Here is a 27,708-nt window from a genome sequence, read left to right as displayed (position 1 = left end):
TGAGGACCAGACATGGGCCCATCGGGGTCCCAGACATGATGTCGGCCCAGGAGCTCGTAGCCTGCCTTTGCCGGGAAGGGGAACAGCATCTGGCGCTGGGGGAGCCGCCCCTAGCCACCGCCTTCTACCTGGCTGCATTCAGCTGCCACGCCCCCTCAGCCCTGCAGAGCGTGCGCACTGCCCTGGCCCAGGCTCGGGGGACAGCGGTGGTGGCCACCCTGGAGTCCTGGTGCCGCGGGGACAGCCAGATCCCCGCCATCCACTGGGACGGCATGGCAGTGGTCTCCCTGACAGGGTCGCTGGCCTCTGCCTTCCTCGGCGCCCTCTGCCCAGACCACCCCGCTGCCATCCTGCACCTGCTGGCAGGTCTGCTGGCCCGCGGGCGCTACGAGGAAGTGGTGCAACGCTGCAGCGCCCTGCTGGACTGTCACACACAGCAAGTCCTGGAACTGCGGCTGACCCGCGCCCTGGCCTGGGTCCTGTCCGGGGTGCAGGCAGCGGATGGTGTGGCTGCCTATCTCCAGGCCTTCGCCTCCAGCGCCAACCGGACAGTAGCTTTCATTCGCACCCACCAGCAGCCCTACCTCCCCGCGCTGCTCAGTGCCCTCCAGGACTACCTCTCGGGGCACCCGAAGGCTGGGCACAGTGCCGGCCAGCAGGAGACTGGTGGCCAGCGACTCCTGGCGGCTCTGGACCCCAGGGGCACCCGGAGTGACACCCTGTCACCTGAAGCTCTGCTCCACAGCGGCAGGTATGAGGACTGCCTGGCAGCATGCAGCCGGGCCCTCGAGGCCCATCCCACCAGCAGCGGACCCCAAGGTAGGAGGACGGCATGGCCCCTGCAGAGCCAGGGTGAAAGCTGCCCACGCCACTCCCTCCCCACATGGTTATGTCTTGCCGTGATGGGGTGAGGCTGTGCTGGGGCTGGGGTGCCTCAGTGACAAGAAAGTCAGGCCCTGCCCCTTTGGAGCACCCAAAGACACAACCAAAATCCACGCTTTAAGAAATGGGACATGCAAGGTACTGCTCCAGCCGGTGATCAGGGAAAGCTTCTCAGGAGAGGGGTCATTTAGGCTGAGACTGAGGGTTCCAGGCAGCAGAAGAAAATGTGCCAAGTCCTTAGGGGAGCAAGAGCTTGGGCTGCCCCTGCTACTTAGGGGGCCAGGGCGACTGTCGGAGGGAAGGGGAAAAGGGATGGGAGGCTGAAGACGGCAGCTGTGGGGCTAGATCCTGCTGGCCTCCCAAGGCCCTTGGATGTTACCCTCAGTCCGTGAGGCTGAGCTGTGGAGTGAGGTGCTCCGAGCTGCATTTTTTTTTTTTTTTTTTTTTTTGAGACGGAGTTTCGTTCTTGTTGCCCAGGCTGGAGTGCAATGGGGCAATCTCAGCTCACCACAACCTCCACCCCCTGGGTTCAAGAGATTCTCTTGCTTCAGCCTCTTGAGTAGCTGGGATTACAGGAACCCACCACCATGCCTGGCTAATTTTTGTATTTTTAGTAGAGACGGGTTTTCACCATGTTGGCCAGGCTGGTCTCGAATTCCTAACCTCAGGTGATCCACCCGCCTCAGCCTCCCAAAGTGCTGGGATTACAGGCGTGAGCCACCGTGCCCGGCCTCTGATCTGCATTTTTAAACTTTCCTCTGGCTGCTGTGTGCAGAATGTGCCAGAGGAGCCAGAGTAAGGACAGAGCCTGCTGGAAGGCTGGGAGGTTGGGAGGCTGAGAGGCTGAGAGGCTGGGAGGCTGGGAGGCTGGGAGGCTGGGAGGCTGGGGGGCTGGGAAGCTGAGGGGCTGAGAGGCTGGGAGGCTGGGAGGCTTGGAGGCTGACAGGCTGGGAGGCTGACAGGCTGGGAGGCTGAGAGACTGAGAGGCTTGGAGGCTGGGCGGCTGAGAGACTGGGAGGCTGGGACAATGGTTCAAGAGAAAGATGATGGAATTCAGATCAGGGAGAGAGGGTTGCAGAGAAACCGTGTGTCAGAGTTAGAAGTGACGAGATTGTGGATAGATTTAATGGTGGAGAGACAGGCACAGAGAAGGAGGGTCAGGAATGTTTTCTGAGTTCATCTTGAGCAACTGAACTGCGGAGGGAAGCGCAGATGGGAAAAGGGGTGTCAGAGGTTTAGACACTCCCAGTTTGAGACACTGCTCCTGCCCTGTCCCTTCACTGCCTCTTACTTCTGGAGGAGCACCCGGGGCCACAGCCCAGCCTACTGCCAGCACTCTGCCACCCTCGGATCCCTGAGTGCCTGAGATGAGGCTGCATCCCCACCAAAGGCTGCTGTTTGGATGCAGTGAACATGCATAGCAAACCCTTAAAATAATGTCACCTACTTAGTGCTTTACACACAGTCCTTTGAGCCCATCAAGCCTCATGTCATTAGGCAGCTGGACAGGTGAGCCCTGAGGTGAGAGGAGCTCAGTTTGAAAGGGGGATTTCGAGTCAGCACAAATAAGAGATTGAAAGTCAAGTTTCCTGATAGAGGCAGGAAGTGGGGCCACGAGGCGTCCTGGAGCAGACAGGACCTCCTTGGTGTAAGTGACCTGCAAGGCACTGCAGCTCCCTGGCCCTTCCTCGTGCCCCACCCCCCCAGCCCCCGTCCCAGGCCAGCAGACATCTGGAGGTGAGGATGGCAGTATTAGCTGCCATTTCCTGAACAGCTAGTGGGTGGGCCCCATTTGATGGGTTCAATATGCATAATCATGGAATCTGCAGAGCAGCCACCATCCCCACATGACACAGGGCTGCCAAGGGCACACGGAGTGCAGGTGGCTCCTGGGACTTGGCCCCTGGGGTTCTCCTAACACCCCTTCATACTGTGCTTCCGAGGAAGAGCAGCCCAGGAGGACAGGAAGAAGAAAGAAAATTCGGAGCCCACAGGGTGACAGATCAGGGCCAGAAGAGGAGGGTGTTTGCAAGATAAAGACAGGTGGGCAGCACTGAGAGTGGCCACGATGTCCATAAGGAGAGGACAAGGAGCATGCATTGGGCGTGTGGTGCCAAAGTTCTTGGTGACCCCAATGAGAGGGTGGGGCAGGAACCAGTTAGAGAGAGCTGCAAAGTGAGCGGGAAAATTTGTTTCTGGAAATATGCTCAAATATGTTGGGCATTACCAGGAAATGATCAACAAAAGCCACACCAAATCCTGAGCTTCTGAGGAAGGAGGGGGCTCCGGGTGCCAAGAGCACAGGCATTCAGGGGCTGGTGAGTGGGGATGGTGCCCACAGCAAGGGGGCCCTAGGAGGGAGGGGGACTTCCACTTTAATGATCATGCAGGGGCAGGGCATGAATTGAGGGTGTGGGTGGGGTTCACACTAAAGCTCCCTGCAGAAATCCAGAACCCCCCAAGGGTTGCAGCCTTGGGGTATGTGAGGGAAGACCCAGCTCCTCCAGGAAGGCCACCGGAAGCTCGTCTGTGTCTGCTGTGGCTCTGGCATGTACAGGGAACACCTGCCCTAAGACTTGTGCATCAATTAGACCCAAGTCACTTAGGTCAAAGGACTCCCCATATCACCACCACCAGCACAAGCATGGCTTACGATGAGAAGAGAAGAAATGAATTTTCCTATAACAAATGTAGTTTCCTGTAACAAATGACCTTCCATCTGGAGGTTACTTTCCAAAGTCCTTGGAAACGTTGCACAAACCAGTCGCTCCATTTGTACTGCTGTGACAGAATGCCATGGGCTGCATGACCCATAATGAGTAGAAATGAATGAGCTCCAGTTCTGGAGGCTGGAAGCCCAAGATCAAGTCCCCAACAGGCTTGGGGATTCAGATTCCAAGATGGCGCCTTGAATGCTGTATCCTCACTTGGGACAAGACAGAAGAGCGAAGAGGCAAAAGGGGCTGAATTTGCATTAATCCCACCCAGAAGAGCAGAGGCCTCCCGGCCTAATGATCTTCAAAGATCTGACCTGTCAATACCATTACAATGGCAGTTAAGTTTCAGCATGAGTTTTGGAGGGGACAAACATTCAAACTATAGCGAAACTCTTCTATAATCTGGGAACTTTCTTAACCCTCTTTAGTAAGTAGACATGCAGGGACACACGATGTATGAGTACAAGATACAGAATAAATGCCACTTTCACTCAAGGTAGTTGCCAAGTAAGCATCCAGGTACCATAGCTCCCTACATGCTTGTCTTCCCAAAGGACTGGGGTGACCACTTCCGACTTGTTCAAGATTCTTCATTAAGAGCACTAGGAAAGGTGACAAAGCATAGCTGTGATTCCTGCGTTCCTCCCAGCAAGACGCAGGGTCTGTTCTCCATACAGAATCTGGCATGGCCTTATGCCTTGCTGGGACCAGTAGAATATGATAGAAGTGATGGCTTGTGCTTCTGGAGCCCAAGCCTCAGAGGCCCCACAGCTTCCACCTTCACCTTGGAATGCTCCCAGGGCCATGTAAGGAAGCTAGAATCATGACCAGTGAGAGAACACACAGACAGAGGCTCAGCTGACAGCCATCACGAAGGCCCCAGACACATGAGTGAGGCCACCTTAGATTCTCTTGTCCGGTAAAGCCACTGGATGGCTGCAGCCACCTGAGTGACCCCTGGTAAGACCAACAGAAGAACTGTCCAGCTTAGCCCAGCCCAAACTGAGGAATAATTATGGGCAAATATAAATGGTTGGATTTTCCTTTTTGAGACAGGGTCTCACTCTGTCTCCCAGGCTGGAGTGCAGTGGTGCGATCATGGCTCACTGCACTCAATCTCCCAGGCTCAAGCGGTCCTCCTGCCTCAGCCTCCCAAGTAGCTGGGACTATAGGTACATACCACCACAACTGGCTAATTTTTTTTTTAGAGAGACGGGGTCTCACTATGTTGCCCAGGCTTGATTGTTGTTTTAAGCCACTAAGTTTTACAGTGGATGTTTATGCAGCAATAGTTAGCTGAAATAACTGCTGACTAGGTCAAAACATCAGTTTTGATGCATTTTAGCCAACATTTGGTCAAATATTATAATATAGAACTTAAAATTTTATGTTTCCAGAATTGTATAATTCACTACTTTAATAATTAATGGAATAAAGAAGAATATATTATCGTTGCAGTAGATTCAGAAAAACTGTTTTATGATATTTAACATTCCCAGAATTTTAACAATCAAGAAACAGAAGAAAACTTACTTAATTGAAAAAGATAATATCTATCCCAAACCCACCATAAATATCATACTCAATGGTGACAATTCAGAAGCCTTCCATTTAAAATCAATTACCAGGATGCTGTGCACTCTCCCAGTTACTCATCATTGTGCTAGAGATCCTAGCCAATGCAATAAGGTAAGAAAACAAGACAGAACATGTAAGACCAGAAAGGAAGTCACAAAGTTATCATTATTCCAGGCAATATGATTAGCTATGTATATAGAAATTCCAAAAGAAGCGACAAAAGGTATTAGACATAGTAGCAAAATTTAACAAAATATGCAAAACATTATTTATATTTATAAATACCAGCAACAAATAGCTCTGTGGTTTTAAAATATACCATTTACCACAGGGACAGAAAATGATTAAGTTCTAAGAGTCACATGACTTTATGGAAAAAGTATAAAATTTTATTAAGAGATAATAAAGAATACCTATAGCCATGCCTCGGCGGCTCACGCCTGTAATCCCAGCACTTTTGGAGGCTGAAACAGGAGGATCCCTTGAACTCAGAAGTCTGACACCAGCCTGGGCAACATAGTGGGAACTGGTCTCTACAAAAAAATTTAAAAATACAAAAAAACTTATCCAGGCATGTGGTGCATACCTGTGATCCCAGCTACTTAGCAGACTGACATGGGAGGATGTCTTAAGCTTGGGAGATGAAGGCTGCAGTGAGCTATAATCACACCACTGCATGCCAGCCTGGGCAACAGCAAGACATTGTATCAGAAAAGAAAGAATATCTATATAAATGGAGAGATATTCACTGTCCACAGAAGAAGAAGGAGGAGGGGAAGAGAGAGGTAGGGGAGTGGGGAGGTGGGATGGGGGAGAAGAGGAGAAGGAGAAGCAGAAGATGGAGAAAGAAGAGGTGGCAGTAGGAGGATTTGCTCTACCAGTTAATACAAAGCTATACTAATCAATATGGAAGTTTATTGACTTCAGGGATAGATAGAAAGACCAATACAATGAATTAGAGAGCTCAGAAGTGGACCCACATCGATCGAAAACTTAACAGGTGACAGATGAGTGTTGCAAATCTATAGGGAAAGAAAAGGAGCATTATTCAATGGAGGGTACTGATTTCCTACCTCTCACCTTGCAAAAAAAGTGAATCCCAGGTGGAAACTGCTGCGTTTTACAGTTTCTAAAAGAAAATATCTGCAAATGTCATTAAGATTTCTGTGTACAGGTGGGCTTCTTAAGATACAAAACAGGGAATCAATAAAGAAAAATTTAATACATCTGATTAAACTAAAATTTAAAACCTCTATTTTGCCCATAACTTTAGAAAATAAAAAGAAGATCCACAAAAGGAGAAAAATGCTTACAAAATATACAATGAGCAAATAAATTAGTATGCAGAGTATTTGAAGAACTCCTACATATCAATAAGAAAAAAAAATTCAATACAAGACTTGGCAAAAGCATTCCCCAAAAGAGAAAACACAGATGGCTAATAAAACATGTGAACAATATTCAGCATCAGAGTAATGAGACAAATGCAAAATTAAAACAATGAGAAACCATTTTCCACCCACCAGATTGGGGAAAAAAATAATAAGTAAACCTCACTAGTCATCAGGAAAATAGAAATTAAGACAATAATGTGATAGCATTTACATTCCTCTCAGCCAGTCAAAAATTGCCTATCTAACAGTAGAAGATCTAGCTTCGAGGTGGCTTCAAGTCACTGTGGAATAGGTTGCCTATATGTCCCACAGATAACAATTATAAAAGCTGGACAAAATATAAAAAGTGACTATTTGAAGGCATGGATTAGGAACCATATGCAGGCAGAAACTAGTAGTTGACCCTTGAACAATGGTGTTGTGTGAGGTGAGATGTGCACCCTGCAGCTCTTCACCTAAGGGGGCTCCTCAATCTATGAGTCATTGTTCAGCAGATGCTGAAGTTCTCCTGGCTTGAGGTAGCATAGGACAATTCAGGGCTGAGAAAAATGGATGGAAAGTTAGATGAAGAATCTCAAAAAGGAGGGAGCCACAGAGGGGGTGCAGCCCCAAATCTGTGTATTAAATCTACTTAAATCTTCAGCCTACAGAACTGCACATACAGAGGTAAAGGCTAGCTGGGCTGAAAGAACAGACACTGGAAGCTGCAAAAGCTAAATGGAGACTTCAGCTCTGTCCACCAAAAAGCAATAGAATTTGGAGTTTAAACCCAGCCAATTTCACTGCTACTAAAACAAAACTCAGCTCTCTTCAGAGGAATGTAACTGAATCCAGAGTCTCCACAAAGTGTCCATTATGCCTGGTGTGTGGGAAGAAACTACTATTCACGCAAAGAGACAGGAAAATAAAATATGAGCTACAGTCAGGAGAAAAAGAAATCCCTAAAAACTGACTTCAGGAAAATGTGGACCTAATGATTGAACTGATGTGGAATCTTCATAGCTAAATGGAAATTATATAAAGGAACCAGGCTGGGCGTGGTTCCTTATAAAAAGGAGTACCAGTACTTTGGGAGGCTGAGGCAGGAGGATCATGTGGGCCCAGGAGTTCAAGACCACCCTGGGTGACAAAGTGAGACTCCAACTCTACAAAACATCCAAAAGTTAGCTGGGTATGGTGGTGCATGCCTGTAGTCCCAACTACACAGAAGGCTGAGCCCAGGAGGTCAAGGTTACAGTGAGCCATGTTTACACCACTGCACTCCAGCCTGGGTGATGGAGCAAGACCCTGTCTCAAAAAAAAAAAAAAAAAAAAAAAAAAAAAAAAGCATATGGCAAGTCTAGAGTTGAACAGTGCAATAATTGAAATGAAAATATTAGAGACAGCAGAAGGGTCAGTGAACTTGAAGACAGAATAGAAATTACTCAATATGAAGAACAGAAGAAAAATGAACAGAGGCTGGGTGAGCTGCGGACAGTATCAAAGCCTCGTGTGTGTAACTGGAATCTCAGAAAGAGAGGAGAGACCACCCTTTCACGTGGGAAAGTAAATAACAGCCCCCTATCACCCTCAGGCCCCAAGGGTTATCCCCTGGCTGCAGCTCCCTCGGATCCATGAACTACCGCAAAAATCAGGGGTAATGTTGTGTTCAAGGGTCAGTAGCTGACAGGAAAGGCTCAAAGTGTCTTTTACTTTGGCCACCAGAACTAGACAGAGTGACCTTGCGGCTGCTTGCGTGGCTAGTCTCAGGGTGCAAGACACCTTCTGCGCTAGACTCAGCGCTTACCACAACAGCAGCAGGGCAGTGACCTCAGCGGCTTTGCTTCTGCGCCCTGTTTGGTATTTTGCCCTCTCCAGAGTCCTGTTTGAATGCAACAGATTGTTGCTGTTGTTGCTATTGAATGGGGTTATAAGGAAAAGCTGTTTGAAAATTCTGAAGGAGTCAGTGCAAAAAGCACCGAAGCAGAGGTTCAGAGGTCTGGGATGGACCCTGAGAACGTCCCTCCCCTGCAGCACCTTCATAACCTGTAAAAATAAGGGTGGGGGCATGACCTGAAGCCTGCCCAGCACGGAGTGTTCCCCACCTCTCTCAGTGGCCTGTGCACCCTGCCTGGGGCCCTTTTTGGGATGGGGCGGCTACACTTCCCTTACCACTCGGAAAGCCCCATTCACGTTTGCTCAGACACCAAATGTAACACCGGGGCGGGGGGCAGGTGCGCAGGGAGGGTGCTGGGGGAGTGGGGGTGGGGATGCTGCCCCTGACCTCAGTGACTCACACGATGCACCAGGCCCCTTCCAGGCACTGGATGTAGGTAAATCCATTTAATCCTCACACCCTGCGAGCGTGGATCATTATAACCCATTATAGTGCAGACCAGGGAACAGACGCAGGAGACTCCGTAAATGCCCAGGTCCACCCTCAGTAAGCAGCAGGGCATGCACCTCCGGTCCTAGACCTGAGGGAAAAGCTCTGCTTCAGAGAGGGAAGGGCTGGATCCCCACTTTGCCCAAAGAAGGCAAGAAACAAAGGTGCTCAGGAATAAATGGCCACTGCAAAGGTCATAGAGTTGGAGCCTCAGCTCTGCCCTGGGAGTGGAGGGGCACTGATTCCCAGAGGAGGAAACTCAATCCTAAAACCCATTATTTAAATGTCAGACAGGGGAAAGGCGTTGCAACTGAATTTGGTTTGCACTGAGCGGTGGGAGTGACTCTGAACCCACCCTGAGAGCACAGTGTCGCTGGCAGGCAGGGCGGCTGCCCCCTCGCCGCTTGCCCAACACGGTCCTCAACCTGCCCCGTCACTCATGGGCCTCGGGCCTCCTGTCAGCTGGTGTCCTGGCGGTGCCATACCAAGGGCCACCTGGAGACTGGAGGGAGATGCCCGGGGCAGGAGGACTCACAGTCTCCTGAGTCCAAGCCCTGGACCTGGTGGGGACTTGCAGGTGGCACCCCCGGGGAGTCGGCCCCCCCAAGCAGGACCCACGCCTGTTTCTCTCCGCAGGTGAGCGCCGGGCCGCCCTGCTGGTCACGCGCGCGGCCTCGGCCTTCTTCCTGGACTGCCGGGCCCAGGACGTGTTTTGGAACCTGCAGGAGGCCTTCCGCGAGAGCCCCTCTGCGGCGCGGAGGCAGTTCCAGGCCGTGTTCTCTGTCCAGGACCAGGAGCGCATCCGGGCTCAGGCGCAGGAGGCCGCGGACTTGGGCTTCGCCCGCTTCCAGGAAGTCGTGCGGAACCATCCTGAGCTCCGCGAGGATGTGGGCCGCGAGCTGCTGGCCCCGGTAACCTGCGCGCTCCGCGTCCTGCTTCGCCTGGCGCCTGCCGGGGCGCGACCAGCGCTGGGAGCCCGCCTCGCCGAGTGCCTGCTGCTGGCGGGGGACGCGGCGGGCGCCCGGGCCATGTGCGAGCGCCTGCTGCGGCCCCCGCGCCCTGAGGACCCTGCCGGGGACCGCGCAGGGGACCGCGCGCCTCTCCTGGCTCTGCGCGGCTTCTGCGCGCTGCACGCCGGGGACTCGCGGCGCGCCCTGGAGGACTTCCAGGCGGTGGTGGAGCAGGGGGCGCCGCACCCGGGGGGCTGTGTGCGCGCGCTGTGCGGCCGGGGGCTGCTGCGGGTGCTGGCGGGCAGCGCGTTCCTGGGCACGTTGGACTATGTCACCGCCTGCAGGCTGCGGCCCGAGGAGGCGCTGCTGGCCGCCAAGGCCTACGTGCCCTGGAACCAGCGGGGGCTGCTGCTGGCGGTGCTGCGGGAGGAGGCCCGTGGGATGCTGCAGCGATCGCCACGCGCCGGGCCGTCCAGAGCGCAGGGCTGGAGGGAGGCCGCGGAGACGGGCGGCCCCACCACGCAGGAGGGGTGAGGACCCGCCCGGGCGCGCTGGGGCTGCTGCTTCTTGTGGGTCTCCTTCGAGGTAGCGAGGGATGTGTTTCCTCCTATTTTACAAAGGAATGAACGGAGGCAGTGGCGGGTGACCTCCCAAAGCACCCGAGGCAGGTCTAGCTCCGCTGCTTCCATCGTCGGGGCCGCAGTCCCGAAATGGAAAGGGAAAATTAAAAGCCGCGGCTCACATTTCCTTCCAGGCCTTTCGTTTGGTGCATATAAAATAGCTCACCAAACCGAGTCTGTGCTGGACATGCGGTTCATGTGCTAATTTTCTTACTCAATAGGTCATGACAATTCCCTTTGTGGCTAAATGTGTTTCCGGCAGCACCGCCCCGACCTGCGCCCTTGCCACCACTCCTTCCAGCAGTCCTGCGGTTGGTTTGTTTTGTTTGGTTTTGTTTTTTGTTCTTTGAGATGGAGTCTTACTCTGCCACCCAGGCTGGAGTGCAATGGCGCGATCTTGGCTTGCTGCAACCTCCGCCTCCTGGGTTCAAGCCATTCTTCTGCCTCAGCGTCCCAAGTAGCTGGGATCACCACGCCCAGCTAATTTTTATATTTTTAGTGGGATGGGGTTTCACCATGTTGGCCAGGCTGGTCTTGAACTCCTGACCTCAAGTGATCCTCCCACCTGGGCCTCCCAAAGTGCTGGGATTCCAGGTGAGCCACCGCGCCTGGCCTTTGTTCTTAGCTGTAATCCCTCGTGGGTAATGTCCTGTCTCCAGGATGTTCTCTCCGTAAGACGGAGACAGGCATGCAGTTCCTGGGTCAGGGAGCGCGGCCACTTGTAGGATCCTTGACTTCAGGAGCTGCCCTCCTCCCACCACAATCTGGCCACCGCCCATTCCCCACTCACCCTTGATGCTCATTTTGCAAATTCTTTGCCAGCCCAAAGCCCAGTGGGTGAATCCCTAGCTGCTTTGACTTCCCTCGTTTAATTGCTGGGAGGCGGCAGGAAGGGGTTTCAGCAAAGTTAAAGGCACTGAGTCCGGGGGAGTGGGGGGTGGGGGCGGTTCTTGGAGGGCATCCTTGATGCAAGGCACACACACAACACACACACACAACAAACGCACACACAACACATACATAACACGCCCAACACACAACACAACACACACACACCATACACAACACACATACAACACACACACCACACACAAACACACACAACACGTACATAACACACACACACAACACACACACACAACACACAGAGTTCCTCTGCCTTCTGAGTGTTTAATTTGAATGGCTTTGATTTGCTGGTGGTGAGAAACTTTCATTATGTGATGGCATTTATATTTGTTGTCTGGGAATTGTCAAATTTGAGGCTCTGGCCCCATTTCTCAGTGAGCACTCAGTTACATTCCCATGTGGACACAGGAACATGCCACATGCAGCCGTGTGTTTTCTTGTTCTGCCTACACACACACCCCTGAGCCCAGCAAGGCCAAATTGTTCGTCTGTGTTTTTGCAGAAAAGGAAACTGAGGCAGGGTCCACACAGGGTCAGCCCTACCACTGCCTGTCTATACCATCTCAATCCCACCTCCCACAGGGTGGGGGAAGAGCGAGGGAGAGTGTGAGGGCCGCGTGCTGGGAATGGCACCTTTGGCTTCTGGGGATGGTGTGGCGTGAAGGTCCCTCTGGAGGGAGTTGCCCAGGCCAGGTGCATGGAGATGGGATTTCCCCACTGCCCAATCACCTGGGCAGGTGGAGGGGTTGTCAAAAGGGGCGGGCCCCTTGAGCTGATCTCTACACAGGGACGCCTGCGGCGTGCACCAGCTGGCCACACTGCTGATGGAGCTGGATTCAGAGGACGAGGCCTCTCGCCTCCTGGCGGCTGATGCCCTGTACCGCCTGGGCCGCCTGGAGGAGACCCACAAGGCCCTGCTGGTGGCCCTATCCCGGAGGCCCCAGGCAGCCCCCGTGCTGGCGCGACTGGCCCTGCTGCAGCTAAGGAGGGGCTTCTTCTATGACGCCAACCAGGTGAGGAGGCCCGGGGGGTGACAGAGGGCAGGTGGAAACGGGCCCAGCTGGGAAGAGGGCACAGGCCTCCCGTGGCCCTGGTGCTGGACCCCGCAGTCTGGACTTTGGACCAGGCGACTGCATTCAGCCCCAGCTCTGCACCTGCTGCAGGCCCTCACCTATCTGACCCTCAGTCTCCTTATCTGGGTCCTGGTCCCACGGGTTGTCATGGAAATCGGCTGCGGCAGGTCCCCGGGGCCGGCAGTTTCCCCGCATGCATAGCTGCTTTGTTGTACTTGCTTCCACTGTGGTTACGAAGTAGAAGCGCCAGGAACTGACTGCAGGCTGAGCTTCTCTCCAAGTCTCTCACTTAAACCAGGCTTGGATGCAACCCTGCCTCGGGGTGGGTAGCAGAGGGGCCCTTCCCTCCTGCCTCCAAGACCCCCTGCTCCCAGGAAAGGCAGACCCTCACCTGCCTCAGGTGCTGTCCCGGGTTCCTGTTTGAACCGGGGTCTAAAGTTTACGCTTGGTGGGATTCAGGCCTTGGGGCCTGGGGGTGAGGGCCTTGTCGTGTCTTCCTCCCCCTGGGGCCCGGTTTGGGTCCTGATCTCCTTGCCCTGCCCACGTTCGGATGCCCTCAACCCGCGTCCTCTTGCTCAGCTTGGGGAACCCGTGTGCCCACCAGCAGCCAGCAGGGGGCAGCATTGGGCCTCCTTCGGATGGAGCCGCGGAGAGGGCAGTTTGTGGGGTAGTCTCCCCTCGCCCAGAGACCTCGTCCTACTTGGCCGTGCTGGGCTTTTGCTCCGCGTCGTCCGAAGGACTCCCTGGCGCCTGCTGACCCTTCATGACCTAAAAGCCCCTTCCTCTGCTTCTCATTTGGACCTTGCTCCAGTGGGCCCACTGGGAGGGAGTCTCCACCTCCACGGGGTGGAGAAGTCCTAGGCTCGGGGACCCTGATAGCCCCAGCCCACCAAAGCCATTGGCAGACAGATGCGGCTCGGACTGCAGCCCAGAGTGGGCTCATGGCTCCCCTCCCTGCCTACTCCTCTGCACCAAGCTGGGGACACACAGTCCCTGCCCACTGTGGGACCCCCACCTATGGGGAGAGAAAACGCCCCCAAAGGCTCAAATGGCCACGCAGCAACACACGGCCAACCTCCTAGTGCTCAGACAGGCAGAAGCCCCCAGGCTCATGCACACAGCCAGGGGCTGGTGGAGGCAGCGAGGCAGGAGTAGGGGAGGATCAGGGTGATGGCACAGGTGGACCCTGGGGCAGAGAGCGTGGGGTGAAGAATCGCCAGGGGCGTTGGAACTGGGTGAGCCGTGGGGCAGCAAGGGTGGGGCTGGGGGCGTTGGCACCAGGTGGACCCTGGGGCAGCAAGGGTGGGGTGGGGGATGGCCAGGGGCATCAGTACAGGGTGGGCCCCAGGGCATCGGTCCCAAGCGCATGGGCAGTAACTGTGGCACCCCTGCAGTTGGTGAAGAAGCTGGTCCAGTCTGGTGACACCACCGGCCTCCAGCCTACCCTGGACGTCTTCTGCCACGAGGACCGGCAGCTGCTTCAAGGCCACTGCCACGCCAGGGCCCTGGCCATCCTGCGGGCACGGCCAGGCGGGGCCGACGGCAGGGTTCACACAAAGGAGGCCATCGCCTACCTGTCTCTGGCCATCTTTGCCGCAGGTAGGAGCTGCTTACCTGCCCCCAGGGCCCAGTCTTATGCCAGGCACAGGGGACATGGGGAGTCTCTGCCATGCTGGTTGGTGGGGACACACGTGCTCCTCAGGTGCAGGGGCCTCAGGAACACCCACGGGGTGGACAGGGCAAGGGCCTCTCGCTGAGGGCATCTCGCCATCAAGTTGGATGCCTCAAGGCCTGAGACCGGGCTCTGAGACCTGGGGCCTGAGCTGGGACCTGAGCTGTGCCCTGCCTGGTGCCTGAGCTGCCGTCCCAGCCCCCCAGCCCTGAGGGGAGAAGGTCCCCTTTCCTAGCTAATGACAAGGAGGCAAGGTCCCTGCTCCCCTCAGCCCTTCCTAGAAATAGTGACTGAGGCTCCTCCTGTGCACACCTGGCCTCCCCGCCCTGGGACACCAAGCACAAGGGTGCTGCCTGCTTCCTAGAGTCAGTGCTGTTTCTGGGGTTGGGGGGCCAGGTGTCTGGAGGGAAGGTGATGTTTCCCAGGACTCACAGGGATCTCCTGGGGTACAGGGAGTGTGACAGCCTGGACCTAGATCAGGCTGCCACGTGGAACCTGGCCATGCACTTAGTGAGCACCCCTCGCCCTCCTCTCTCACAGGGGGATGGCAGAGTAGCCCGTGGCGGATGGAAGTGGGGATTGGGAGGGCTCATTCTGGGACAGTACCTGGCACAGAAAGCATGCTCTGCACGCGTCGGCGGGAAGGCACATAGCCCAGAGCGGCCCAGAGCGGCCCAGAGTGGCCAAGAGCGGCCCGGCGTGTTGTCCCATGTCCGTCACCGGACAGACACCCGGAAGGGGCGCAGTAATGACAGCCAGCGTCTTTGGCGAGGGGTTGTGGGCGAAAGATTACCTAGGTGCCGAGGCAAGAGACTGAAGGCACAAACTGTTTCAGTATAATAAACAAAATAGAATAAGAATAGTCATAATACAAATTAGATACAGAGATGATCATGAACAATTATCAATCATTATTATAAACATTATTAATCATTAGCTTTTAATATTACTCTTTGTTGCATTACTTACATAATCTAGTAATAATCGGTGGATATAGGGTCAGGTGCTAAAGGGACATTGTGAGAAGTGACCAAGAAGGCAAGAGGTGAGCCCTCTGTCACGCCCGCATAAGGACCACTTTAGGGGTCCTTGGTCAAGCGGTAACGCCAGTGTCTGGGAAGGCACCTGTTACTTAGCAGACCGTGAAAGGGAGTCTCCCTTCCTTGGAGGAGTCAGGGAACACTCTGCTCCACCAGCTTCTTGTGGGAGGCTGGATATCATCCAGGCCTGCCCACAGTCATCCGGAGGCCTAAACCCCTCCCTGTGGTACTTCAATGGTCACGCTCCTTGTCCACCTTCATGCTCCTCCCGTACTCCTGATTCCTCTTTGAAGTTTGTAGTAGATATCGGCAGAAGGCAGAGTGAAAGTCTTAAAGTCTTTGATCTTATAAGTTCATAGAAGAAAATGCTGACGTATGCCACCTTCTATCTCTGCTTCAGCTGCCTAAGAGGGAAGGGCCCACTGTCCTGTGATCACGTGGCTTGCTTCACCTTGTCAATCACTTAGAAGATTCACCCTCCTTACCCTGCCCCCGTCGTCTTGTATGCAATAAATAGTGCGCTCAGCCATTCGGGGCCACTACCGGTCTCCGCGTCTTGATGGTAGTGATACCCCGATCCCCCTGCCCTCTCCTGGCCTCAGAGGCAGCTGCAGTGCCCCCTCCTCTTGGTAGCCCCCCAGCTGTCCCCAGTCCTGGCTGGGCTCCTCTTGCCCTGCAGCCAATGCCCCCAAGTCCACCCTGTCTCTGTGTGTCTTGGTGCCCAGTGGCCTGTGAGCTCCCCCAAGGTAGGCCCTGAAGCTCATGCACCCTCTGCCCTCCCCAGGCTGGGCAGGAGGGATGCTGGGGGAGGGACCCAGCACAGGCTCATCCTGACCCCACGCCGTCTTCCTGCAGGAAGCCAGGCAAGTGAGTCCCTCCTCGCCCGAGCCCGCTGCTATGGGTTCCTGGGCCAGAAGAAGACGGCCATGTTCGACTTCAACGCAGTGCTGCGGGCTGAGCCGGGGAACGTGCAGGCACTGTGTGGACGGGCGTTGGTGCACCTGGCCCTAGACCAGCTGCAGGTGCCGCCCCACTCCCGACCTGGACCTGGGCAAGCAGGGGTGGGGGACCCAGGGAGCTGCCTTCCTCTACCCCAAGGAGAGAGGGAGCCGGGTAGGCCGTCCTGAGCAGTGAGATGCCCATCAAAACCCATATTCCCATCCCCACCTGTACAGTGGCTCATGGGAGCCTGGTGCCCACAAACCCAGTTTCTGGGAGTCCTGCCCTTTCATCCTCCTAGCCTCAGTCTGCGTGGATAGATGTGCCAGACTTCAGAGGTACTAGGGGTCCTCCCCAGCTTAAATAATGCTCAGTGCATGCAGGGGTCCCTCTGGGGCTGTTGGCCAGGAGGTGTTCCCTTGGCTGCATTGGTGAGGCTGCCTGGCCCCCGGTGTTGAGAGCGGTTTAGAAGACCTGCGCAGGGGGAGTAAGTGCTGGCCTCGGCCAGCCATGTCTGCCACAGACAGGTGCGGGGATGCAGCCCCCAGACCCTGATCTGAGCTTCATTTACCTGCTCTTTAAGTTCGGTATCTATGCATTTAAGACTTTCTTCTGCAGAAACTGCTCCAATTTAAAATAAAAGTTGGGAGAGGGGCAATGGCAAGAAGACAGATCCCAATCAGCTGGGGAGGCTTGTGTGCTGGAAGATGGTTTCTGTTCTGTTTTTTTATGAGCATTCCTTGCTTGCAACTGCACTGCATTCTATGTGGTCTGACTCTGAGGGACTCACACTGGACCTGTGTGCTCAGCCCAGGCCTGCTGCCCTGAGCAGTGTCCCTGGAGCCCAGAAGAGTTGGGTCCAGCTAAGCAACCTCAGCCAAATCACTTCACCTCCCCAAGCCTCAGTTTCCTCCTCTGTAAAAAGGAGGAGGGGGCTAAACAACCAATGGATCACAGAAAAAATCACACTTCGAGAAGTTAGACAATGCTTAGAAACAAGTGCAAATGAAAACAACACACCCCAAATTATGAGACACAGGGAAAGCAATGCTGAGGGGGAAATGTATAGCTGTAAATGCTTCCATTAAAAACAAGAAAGATCTCAAATCGACAATCTAACTTTACAACTTAAGAAACTAGAAAAAGAACACATGAACAGAAAGAGAAAGAAAGAGAGAGAGAGATAAAGATAGGTTACAGCAGAGATCAACAAAACATAGGATAGAGAAGAAATAGAGAAAATCAATGAAAACAAAAGTTTGTCCTTGAAAAGACAAAATTTGACAAACCTTTTGCCAGGTGGACTAAGAAAGAGAAAATTCAAATCATGACAATCAGAAATGAAAATCAGGTTATTATTACCAATTCTACAGAAATAAAAATAATTATAAGATAGTAACAGGAACAATTGTAAACCAACAAATCAGCTAATCTAGGTGAAATGGACAAATCCCTAGAAACAAAACCTACCAAGACTAAATCATGAAGAAATAGAAGATCTGAATAGACCTATAACTAGTAAAAAGATTGAGTCAGTAATCAAAAATCTCCCAACAAAGAAAAGGCCAGGACCTGATGGCTTCACTGGTGAATTCCACCAAATATTTAAAGAACTAACATCAATCCTCAAACTTTTCCAAAAAATCAAAGAGGAAGGAACACTTCCTCGGACTCATTCTATGAGGCCAGCATTACCCTGATACCACAGCCAAAGACACTACAAGAAAATCACAGACCATTATCCCGTATGAATATTGAGGCAAAAATCCTCAACAAAATACTAACAAAACAAATTCAGCAATTTGTTAAAATGATGACGCACATGACCAAGTGAGATTTATTGCTAGAATGCAAGGATGTTTCAACATACAAATGTCAATTAATGTAATGTACCACATTAACAGGATGAAGGGGAAAAAATGATCATCTCAACTGATGCAGAAAAGCATTTGACAAAATTCAACACCCTTTTATGTTAAGAATGCTCAACAAACTAGGAATAGAAGGAAACTGCCTCAATATAAAATCCATGTATGAAAAACCCACAGCAAACATCATACTCAATGATGAAAAAGAAAAGCTTTTCCTCTAAGATCAGGAACAAGGCAAGGATGATTGCTTTTGCACTTCTACTCAACTTGCACTGGAAGTTATAGCCAGAATAACTAGGCAAGAAAAAAATTACCAAGCATCCAAATTTGAAAGGAAGAAGTAAAATTATCTCTGTTCACAGATCTTATATGTAAAAATACAACTCAGCCTGTAGTCGCAGCTACTCAGGAAGCTGAGGCAGAAGAATCGGTTAAACCTGGGAGGCGGTGGTTGCAGTGAGCCAAGATCGCACCACTGCCCTCTAGCCTGGGCAACAGAACGAGACTCCATCTCAAAACAAAACAAAACTATCAGATGCTCACCTGAACATGAAGGGTGCTGTTCCAGGCTGTCAAATGCTCACCTTGGGGTGGTGAGTGCTGCTGGAGGGTTTCAGATGCTCACCTGGGTGTGGGCACTGCTGTTCCAGGCTGTCAGATGCTCACCTGAAGGTCTGAGCATTGATCCAGGCATTCAGATTCTCACCTAAGTGTAGGGGGGCCATTCTAGGCTGTCAGATGCTTATGCGGGTTGTCATTCCTGGCTGTCAAATGATCACCTGAGGGTGGAGGGTGCTGTTTTAGGCTCTCAGATGCTCACCTGGGGTTGTGGGGTCCTGTTCCAGATTGTCCAAGCTCACCTGGGGTTGGAGAATGCTGTTCTAGGCTGTCACACACTCACCTGTGGGTGTGGATACCGTTCCAGGCTGTAAGACACTCACCTGGGGGTGTGGGGTGCTGTTTCAGGCTGGAAGATGCTCACCTGAGGATGGAGGGTGCTGTTCCAGGCTGTAAGATTTTCACCTGTTGGTGGGTGGTGGTGCTATAGGGTTTCAGATGCTCAACTGGGTGTGGGGGTGCATTCCCAGACTGTCAGATACTCACCTGGGGGTGTGGGGTGCTGTTCCAGGCTGTAAGACGCTCCCCTAGGTGTGTGGGGTGCCATCCTTGGCTGTCAGATGCTCACCTGGGTGTGTGGGGTTCTGTTTTGGATTGTCACAAGTTCACCTGGGGCTGGAGAATGCTGCTCCAGTCTGTCCCACACTCACCTGTGGGTGTGGGTGCCATTCCAGGCTGTCAGATGCTCACTTGGGTTTGTGGGATGCCCTTCCAGGCTGTCAGATGCTCACCTGTGCTCACCTGGGAGTGTGTGGTGCTGTTCCAGGCTGTCAGATGCTCACCTGTGGGTGTGGGGTTCTATTCCAGGTTGTCAGATCCTCACCTGGGGTTGGAGAATGCTGTTTCAGGCTGTCACACATTCACCTGTGGGTATGGATGTCGCTCCAGGCTGTACAATGCTCCCCTGAAGGTGTGGGGTTCTGTTCCAGGCTGTAAGATGCTCCCTTGGGGTGTGGGGTGCTGTTCCAGGCTGTCAGATGCTCACCTGGGGATGTGGGGTGCCATTCCAGGCTCTTGACAGCTGTATAAACTGGATATAATGCATGAGCAAATGTTTCCAGGCACCAAACAACAGGCAGCAAAGAGCTGCGACCTGAGAGACAGGAGGCCACAGAGGGGCTTTTATGAACATCTTGGGCATTCAGTTGAGACCCCAGAAAGGCCACACCCTAAAATTAAGATTATACTTTAGGACTAAGTTCAAAAACGAATCCTTCCCTAACAAAGTACAAGATAAAGCCTGGCAGGGCCAAAATGATCCACCAGTCATCTATCTGCCCACTGGAGTGAAATCAGCCCCCTTGCAGGACAGCACCACAGCCCTGTCTACCACATGCCAGACACAGAGCCCAGCACAAAACCAAGAACTGCTAGGCATGCAGAGAACCAGGGAAATGGGACCTATAATAAGAGAAGAAGTACTTCATAGAAACAGAACCTGAGATGGCTTAGAGGTTTGGAATTTACACACAGGGGCTTTTAAAAGCAGTGACATAAACATGTAAAAGAAATGTTTGCTAGAATGAGTGAGCTGATGGAGAATCCTAGCAGAGGAATGCAAAAAAAAAAAAACTGTAATAATCAAATGGAGATCCTAGAGCTGAAACGCAGAATATCTGGAATTAAAAACTTACTAGGCACTAGGCAGTCATAACAGCAGATTGGAAACTGCCAAAGCAGGATTAGTGAACTCAAGGATAGACCAAAGAAAATTATCCAATCTGAGGAAATTATCCAATCTAAGGAACAGCAGGGAAAAAAAGAAAACAAAAAACAAAACTCTGTTTCAAACGATGAGAGCTGAGCTGAGCATCATGGCTCACACCTGTAATTCCGGTACTTTGGGAGGGTGAAGTGGCAGCATCACTTGAGCCCAGGAGTTTGAGACCAGCCTGGGTGACAGAGTGAGACTCCCTCTCAAAAAAAAAAGAAGAAAAAAATTTTTTTTAGAAGAGATGGAGTCTCACTCTGTCACCTAGGCTGGAGTGCAGTGGCACAATCTCAGCTCACCACAACCTCCACCTCCTGGTATCAACCAATTCTTCTGCCTCGGACTCCTGAGTAGCTGGGACTACAGGCACCTGCCACCACGCCTGGCTAAGTTTTGTATTTTTATTGTATTTTTAGTAGATATGGGGTTTCACCATGTTGGCCAGGATGGTCTCGATCTCCTGACCTCTGGATCTGCCCACCTCAGCCTCCCAACATGCTGGGATTACAGGCGTGAGCCACTGCACCTGGCCTCTAAAAAACTTTTAAAAATTAAAAAAATAAATGAAGAAAGCTTCAGTGACCAGTGGAACAATTTCAGGCCATCTAGCATACATGTGATTGGACTCCCAGAGAATACGGAGAATGAATGGGGCAAATATACACAGGTATTTGAAGAAATAACAGCAGAAAAATTCCCAAGAAGCTCAACAAATCCCGAGAGGAAAAATACAAAGAGAACCACCCCTAAGAAGGCACATCTTGGTCAAGTTCCTGAAAAAAAAGATAGAGAACATCTTAAAAGCAACCAGATGGGTGAACAAATGACATACAACAACATGAACGACAGCAGATTTATCCCAGAAACAATGGAACCCAGAAGACAGTGGGACAGCACCTTTAAGGCACTAAAAGAAAAAAGTACCAACCCAGAATTATCCATCTTGTTCAAATGTCCTTCAGAAACGAGGATGACATTAAAGACCCATTAGACAAATGGAAGCTGAGAGATTCATCATCAGTGAATGGCACCACAGCAGATCCTGAGGGAAGGTGGTGAAATTGAAGAGAACTGATGCCTGATAGAAATTCTCTGCTGGAAGAAATGAAAAGCATCTGCAAATACAAAATGATGTATTTATTTCTTCTTTTAATTTCTTTGAACAAAGCTATGTAAATTAAAAATAGGCCAAGTGTGGTGGCTCACATCTGTAATCCCAGTACCTTGGGAGGCCAAGGTGGGAGGATCACTTGAGACCAGAAGTTCAATACCTGCCTGGGCAATATATCAAGACCCCATTTCTACAAAAAGTTTTTAAAATTAGCTGGGTGTGGTGGCATGTGCCTGTGGTCCCAGCTACTCAGGAGACAGAAGTGGGAGGATCACTTAAGCCCAGGAGTTCAAGGTTGCAGTGAACCAAGATCATGCCACTGCACTCCAGCCTGGGCAACAGACAGAGACCTTGTCTCAAAATATATATATAATTAATTAACTTGAAATAATGCACTATGTGAGGAAACGTATTGCTCAGTGTATGACAACAATAACACAAAGTATGGGAATAATGGAATTTACTGCTGTGGGGATCTCACACTTTAGGTAAAGTGGCCCCATATTAACTGTACATAGGTTGTGGTAGGGTGCTCACCTGGGAGCTGGGGGCTTGTTCATAGCTGTAAGGCTATGTATTGTAATTTGCAAGGCAATTGCTAGAAAGATAATATAAAGAGGCATAGTTAGGGCCAGGCGCAGTGGCTCGCACCTCTAATCCCAGCACTTTGGGAGGCCAAGGCAGGTGGATCACTTGAGATCCGGAGTTCGAGACCAGCCTGACCAACATGGAGAAACCCCATCTCTACTAAGAATATAAGATTAGCCGGGTGTGGTGGGCACCTGTAATCCCCCCTACTCGGGAGGCTGAGGCAGGAGAATCGCTTGAACCTGGGAGGTGGAGGTTGCAGTGAGCCAAGATTGCACCACTGCACTCCAGCCTGGGTGACACAGCAAGACTCCATTCCAAAATAAAAAATAAAAAACAAGAAAGAATCAAGCAGACAAGCAAATAGGACACCTGGAGAACCAATAGAAGGAGGACAGCCTTGAAGAAGCTCTAGTGGTCCCCTGCTGTTGGCCAGGTCAAAGGTCAGATGCAAATGACTTATCCTGATCAAGCCACTGATCACCAGCACTCCCTTGAACAGGCCCAGCCTCTGCCCTGGCTTCCCGTGTGTGGTCAGGGCCTCTGCAAACCTCTTCTCCCTCCCCGCCTCCAGATGGCAATGGCATGCCCAATGCTCGGCTCTCCTACCCATGTGCCCACTGGCCTCAGGCACCAGCCCAAGTCCACTTCTGCACCCTGCAGGCTCTCCCTCAGGGTGCACCTTGGCCAGCTCCGCCCTGATCTCTCCCTTGGCAGGTCTCTGACCTCTGCCCCCACTGGCTACCACCTGGTGTCCTGCCTTGTATTGTGCACCAGATGGGCTGGGCACCCTCCTTCCACTGCTTCTGGGAGTTGTGGGAGGGCAGTAACTGGGCTTTCTACCCTTCCGGCGTCCCCAAGGCCACAGGCACTGGGAGGAGCACACCCACGGAGCTCCAGTGTACCCCACTGTGAGGTGACATGCCCCTGTGGGGAGGGACAGGCGTGGAGGGAGCCAGCTACAAGCTGGGAGAGCGAGGGACCCAGGGAGCGCTCGCAGACCGCAGACAGCCTCAGGAGATGGAAATTAGCAGCGTTTGGCCTCAGAAAAGGAGTTCTGAGCCTGACAACTTTCAGGGTCAAGGTCAGTGAGCTGAGTCCCCTCAAATGCTAACCAGAATCAGGAGGGATGGTAGGAGGCTGCAGCCACAGGGAAGTGGGAAGGGGCAGGAAGCTGGGTGTTCAGACCCTCTAGGACCCCAAGGAGAAGATCAGGGAATGAGAAAGACAGAGCCAGCCCTCCTACTCTGACCCTCTGCCCAGTCTCTCTACCTAGGACAGCTCTGCACTCACCCGCCCTCCCTCCTTGCAGGAAGCCGTGGAGGACATCGTCTCTGCTCTGAAACTCGGCCCCGGGACCGTGGTCCCTGAGCTCCGCTCTCTGAAGCCGGAAGCCCAGGCCCTCATCACACAGGGCCTCTACTCCCACTGCCGGGCCCTTCTGAGCCAGCTGCCAGACACTGGGGCCCCTCTCGAGGACAAGGACACCCAGGGCCTCCTTGCTGTGGGGGAGGCGCTGATCAAAATCAACGCGGGGCAACCGCACTGGCACCTCCTCCTGGCAGACATTCTCATGGCACGGGGTATGCGGCAGCCCCAAGGCGGGAAACACAGGGTCTGGGCTTCTGTCCCTGCTCCTCTGACCTCTGTATCCTTTTCTGTAAAAATGGAAGAAAGAGACCTGGACCACAACCGCTTCCAAGGTCCCTTCCACCCCAAATCCCATGACCTCTGGCCCTGCTCCCTGTGTGAGGCCTGGTGTTCAAAAGGCTCTCCTCTGCTTTACCCGGGTGGCTCTTTGCTTGCAATGGAGAAGAAACCGAGGGGTGATCTTGGTCCTTAAAAGGTCTTTGACCCTTGGCCCCCTCATTCATCCATGCACCTCCAGCTGTTGTTTCTCAGGCACCCACGGGATGCCAGGCCCTGTTCCAGGAGGAACTGTCATAAACCCCATGGGCCGACATGCAGGCCTTTCCCGCGGATTTCCACATCCCCCTGGTGATGTGGAAACCATTTCACCACTAATTCCAAAGGGGAGCTCTCTCTGCAGTCTGCATTTGCCCACCAAGGGCTTCAGGAGCCCCAGGGCTGCTCCCCGCATGCCACTCTGCTCCAGCAGGCCTAGAGTTTGCCTCTAGTTGCCCGAGAGAGAGCAGCCCCTTGTAGTGCCCACGGTGAGGGAGCTCAGCATCATGGAGTGGGGTCAGAGGTGAGTCCCTGTGACCTGCCTGGAATCACGGTGCACCTCTGCTCCCGGCTCCTTCTTCCTGGGCTGAGCCATCACCAGCTCCCCGCAAGCCAGCATAGGGCAGGGAAGGAGCGGCCAGTGAGTCTCAGCTCTCTTGCACCTCTGCCCCACCCCACACACTGACTGTCCCTCCTGAATCCCTGACAGGCAGCTACGAGGAGGCTGGCACCCACCTGGAAAAAGCCCTGCACCCTGCCCCAACGTCAGAGGCAGCCCGGGCCCGGCTGGGCCTGCTCCGGCTCAAGAAGGGAGACGTGCCAGGGGCTGCACGGGACCTGCAGGGCCTGGCTGAGGTGGATGGCCCCGATCTCAGCTGCCTGCTGCATCTCCTGGAGGCCTCAGAGCGGCAGAGCCTTGCCCAGGTGCACAAAGAACCCCACAGATCTCCCACCCCAACCTTCCCCAGCACACAGGCATGAGACCCCTGGGCCCACCACCCGGGCAGCCCTTCTTCACTCTGCAGTTGGGTTGATTTCAGTTGGGTTTGGGGTGGGGTGGGAGGCACCCACTTCTGGCCCAGGAAGATGGTCTCTGGCCACCTTAGCCCTACAACCCCACCGACCTCTCAGCCTCTTTGTATGGGAAGTATAAGCCACAGGTGACTTGGGTGCAAGAGAGGGAAGGGGACCCCGCCCTCAGGGCCAGACTGAGCCAGCCACGGGCACCTTGCCCGGCAGGAAGCCCACCCCAAGCCCAAGGCAGGCCGGGAGAAGGCATGTGGGGACAAGGCAGGCTGGGCGGCCAAGAGCACAGCAGGCTTTGGGGTCCCAGAGACTCAGAACCACACCCCAGTGGGGCCTGGGCAGGAGTTCACCTCCTTAATGCTTCCTGACACCAGCGGGTTCTAGCACTCCGGGGCCACTTAGGAAAACAGAAACCACACTAGGAAGAACAGAGGGATCTCCTGGCGGGGTCGAGACTACACCAGTGTAAGGGGCAGTTCGGTGATGTGGAGGGGGCGCCGCCACCCTGGGCTGAAGAGCAACGCTGAGATGGGGTTATCGGGGCCTAGAGGAGGCGGCCGGGCCGGGGATCTCAGAGCTCCCAGAGGGACTGGGTGTTTCCAAGCCAGGAGGAGGGGGCTGTGCTGGGGTTTTCGAGCTGGGAGGAACGCCTGGCAGGGGCGGGAAGCCTGGCTGGGGCCATGGTCCCGGAGCCCAGAGGAGGCGGCTAGATGGGGTCTCCTGAGCTGGGGTCACCGAGCCCGGAGGCAGGGCTGGGCGGGGGTCTCCGAGGCTGCAGAATGGGGCTGGGCTGAGGCGCCCGGAGACGGCTCCTGGCAGATGCGAGAATCTGCAGGACGCGAAATGGTTGCCTGGAGACGCGGACCGACCCGGAGGTGAGCCGGCAGTGGTTTCGCCCCACTTCCTGCGCCCCTGCCCCCTGGCAGGCGGCCCCCTCCGGGTGGGACTGCGCCTGCGCGGCTCGAGCCGCGGGATCAGGGGCGTCTGGGGTCGGATTGAGCGCCCTTGCCCGCGGGGGCGGTCCGGGGACTCCCGGGGTCCGACAGCTGCTCCGGGCCGCGCCCTCCTGCTGCCGTGGACCCGGCCCAAATGTGCGGGGCCTGCGCGGGCCGAGGCTTCCCGACCACCCGGGGCCGTGAGCCACGCGTAGGGGTCAGGTGCCTCCGCCCGGAGAGGGGCGGTCCCGCGGGCCGCACAGCAGGTGAGGGACGGGGGTTTGAGCCCCTGCCCTGCTTGGCGCCGCTCACAGCTGGCAGAAGAGGCCACACTGCCCTGCTTGAGCCCAGCAGCAAAGCCGGGGCCGTGGGACCCCCTCGCTCCCCGCACGGACCCCGGGCATGGGCCTGGGCTTCGCCCCCTGCGGCCAAGCCCGGCGGGGTCCTGGGTGCGCTGCGCCCCCCGGGGGAGGTAGCGTCTAGGACCGCCCAGTGTTGGAAGAGAGGCAGCGCCAGCGAGAAAGGCAGGGCCTGCATCGTGGCGTGTTCCTCAGGCAGCAGGGAGCCCTTGCAGGTTCTTGAGCAGAGGAGGAACCCAGTGAGGCAAGCGGATTTCTGGTCGTGGTTGACTATGAAGAAACTGGGTCAGAGATGAGGCGATTGGGTCTGGGTGGGCTCAGGAAAGTTCCTGGGAGGAGTCGGGGGGCAGGCAAGCCTGGCCAGCAGCAGCCACAGCAGAGGCTGCGCCCGCCGTCCAGCAGCCCCAGGGAGAGAGACTAGGGTGCACGTGCTCAGAGACCAGGCAAGGGCCATGTCTGCCACTGTCCTGAGGCCTGGGGCAGCCTTCAGAAGATAGGCAGAGTGGAAGGGCTGGGCAGCAGCCCCCTCAGAGGGCCTGATGGAGAGGTGACTTGGCCCAGAGGGACAGAGGGAGGAGGCCGCTGTGGTCACCCAGGCAAGGGAACCTGGGCCCAGCCGGTGGGACAGTAGGGCTGCCAGGAGGGGACCATGAGGAGGTAAATCCAGGTCCCTGAGCCGAGGCCCAGGGAGAAGAGCAGTGGGCAAGGATGCCAGGCCTTGGGCTGCCACCGGACCTCCAAGGGTCAGAACAGCACTTTGGCAGGTTCCAGGGCAGTGGGAATTGCAGCGAGGGGTCCTCTACCCTGGGTCCCCCTTCCTGCCCTTGCCCATGGTCAGCCAGCCTCTCCGGAAGCAGCGGGCAGCTCCTGTGCAGCCCGGGAGCCCGCCATCCCCAGGGAGCCAGCAGAAGCTGGCTGTGCAGAGGAACTCTGCAGGGCAGGGGCAGCTGGGCTTTTGGGGCTGACCCCACTCTCCCTGCCTCTCTCTGTGTCCTCTGTGCAGGCTGCAGCCCAGGAAGCCGGCACCCTCCTGGACGCAGGGCAACCCAGGCAGGCACTGGGCTACTGTTCCCTGTCTGTTCTGGCTGGTGGCAGCAGTGCCTATCACCTGCGTCTGCGGGCCACCTGCCTGGCCGAGCTGCAGGAGTTTGGCCGGGCCCTCAGGGACCTGGACCATGTGCTCCAGGAGGCGCTGGGAGATGGTGACCTCCCAAGGCGGGCAGAGGACTTCTGCTGTCAGGGTCGCCTGCTGCTGAGCCTGGGGCATGAGGCGGCGGCCGCAGGGGCCTTTGCCCAGGCCCTGAAGCTGGCGCCCGCCTTGGCCCAGAACAGCCTGCGCAAGCAGCCAGGCCGGGCCCCCACTGCACGCGTGTTCCTCCTTCGCGGGCAGTGCTGCCTGGAGGAGCAGCGTCACGCAGAGGCCTGGACGGCGGCTGAGAGCGGCCTCCTGGTGGACCCCGACCACCGTGGCCTGAAGAGACTGAAGGCCAGAATCCGGAGGGAGGCATCCTCAGGCTGCTGGCTCCAGTGACTGCGCCCAACCCTCTCCCAGCCCTAATCACAGGGCCACCCTAGCACCTGCACCCGATGTCCAGACCCAGGAGTGTACCCAGCTCCCCAAATCGGGGAGGTACCTGCCCTGCCCTCCCCACACCCCCTTCCCAGCC

The 27,708-nt window shown here is 54.5% G+C and overlaps 1 protein-coding gene across 1 annotated transcript; it reads left to right on the top strand.

Annotated features, from left to right (window-relative positions):
- On the top strand, positions 1–27,708 carry TTC34 (tetratricopeptide repeat domain 34). Its single transcript, XM_003279718.3, has 8 exons — positions 1–819; positions 9,573–10,416; positions 12,200–12,425; positions 13,880–14,084; positions 16,053–16,219; positions 23,348–23,618; positions 24,431–24,645; positions 27,045–27,708. The coding sequence occupies exons 1-8, from the start codon at positions 36–38 to the stop codon at positions 27,570–27,572; spliced, it is 3,240 nt and encodes a 1,079-aa protein (XP_003279766.2). The 5' UTR covers positions 1–35; the 3' UTR covers positions 27,573–27,708.

Source organism: Nomascus leucogenys, chromosome 24, assembly GCF_006542625.1.
Source record: "Nomascus leucogenys isolate Asia chromosome 24, Asia_NLE_v1, whole genome shotgun sequence".
Taxonomy (NCBI): Eukaryota; Metazoa; Chordata; class Mammalia; order Primates; family Hylobatidae; genus Nomascus; species Nomascus leucogenys.
This window is presented reverse-complemented; position numbering and strand designations above follow the sequence as displayed.

Bases quoted from the DNA above. Each gene is read 5' to 3' on its own strand.
- TTC34 (XM_003279718.3), top strand. From the start codon at position 36: ATGATGTCGGCCCAGGAGCTCGTAGCCTGCCTTTGCCGGGAAGGGGAA. The intron at 14,085-16,052 runs GTAGGAGCTGCT...GTCTTCCTGCAG, and splicing joins TCTGGCCATCTTTGCCGCAG to GAAGCCAGGCAAGTGAGTCC. The intron at 24,646-27,044 runs GTGCACAAAGAA...TCCTCTGTGCAG, and splicing joins AGCGGCAGAGCCTTGCCCAG to GCTGCAGCCCAGGAAGCCGG.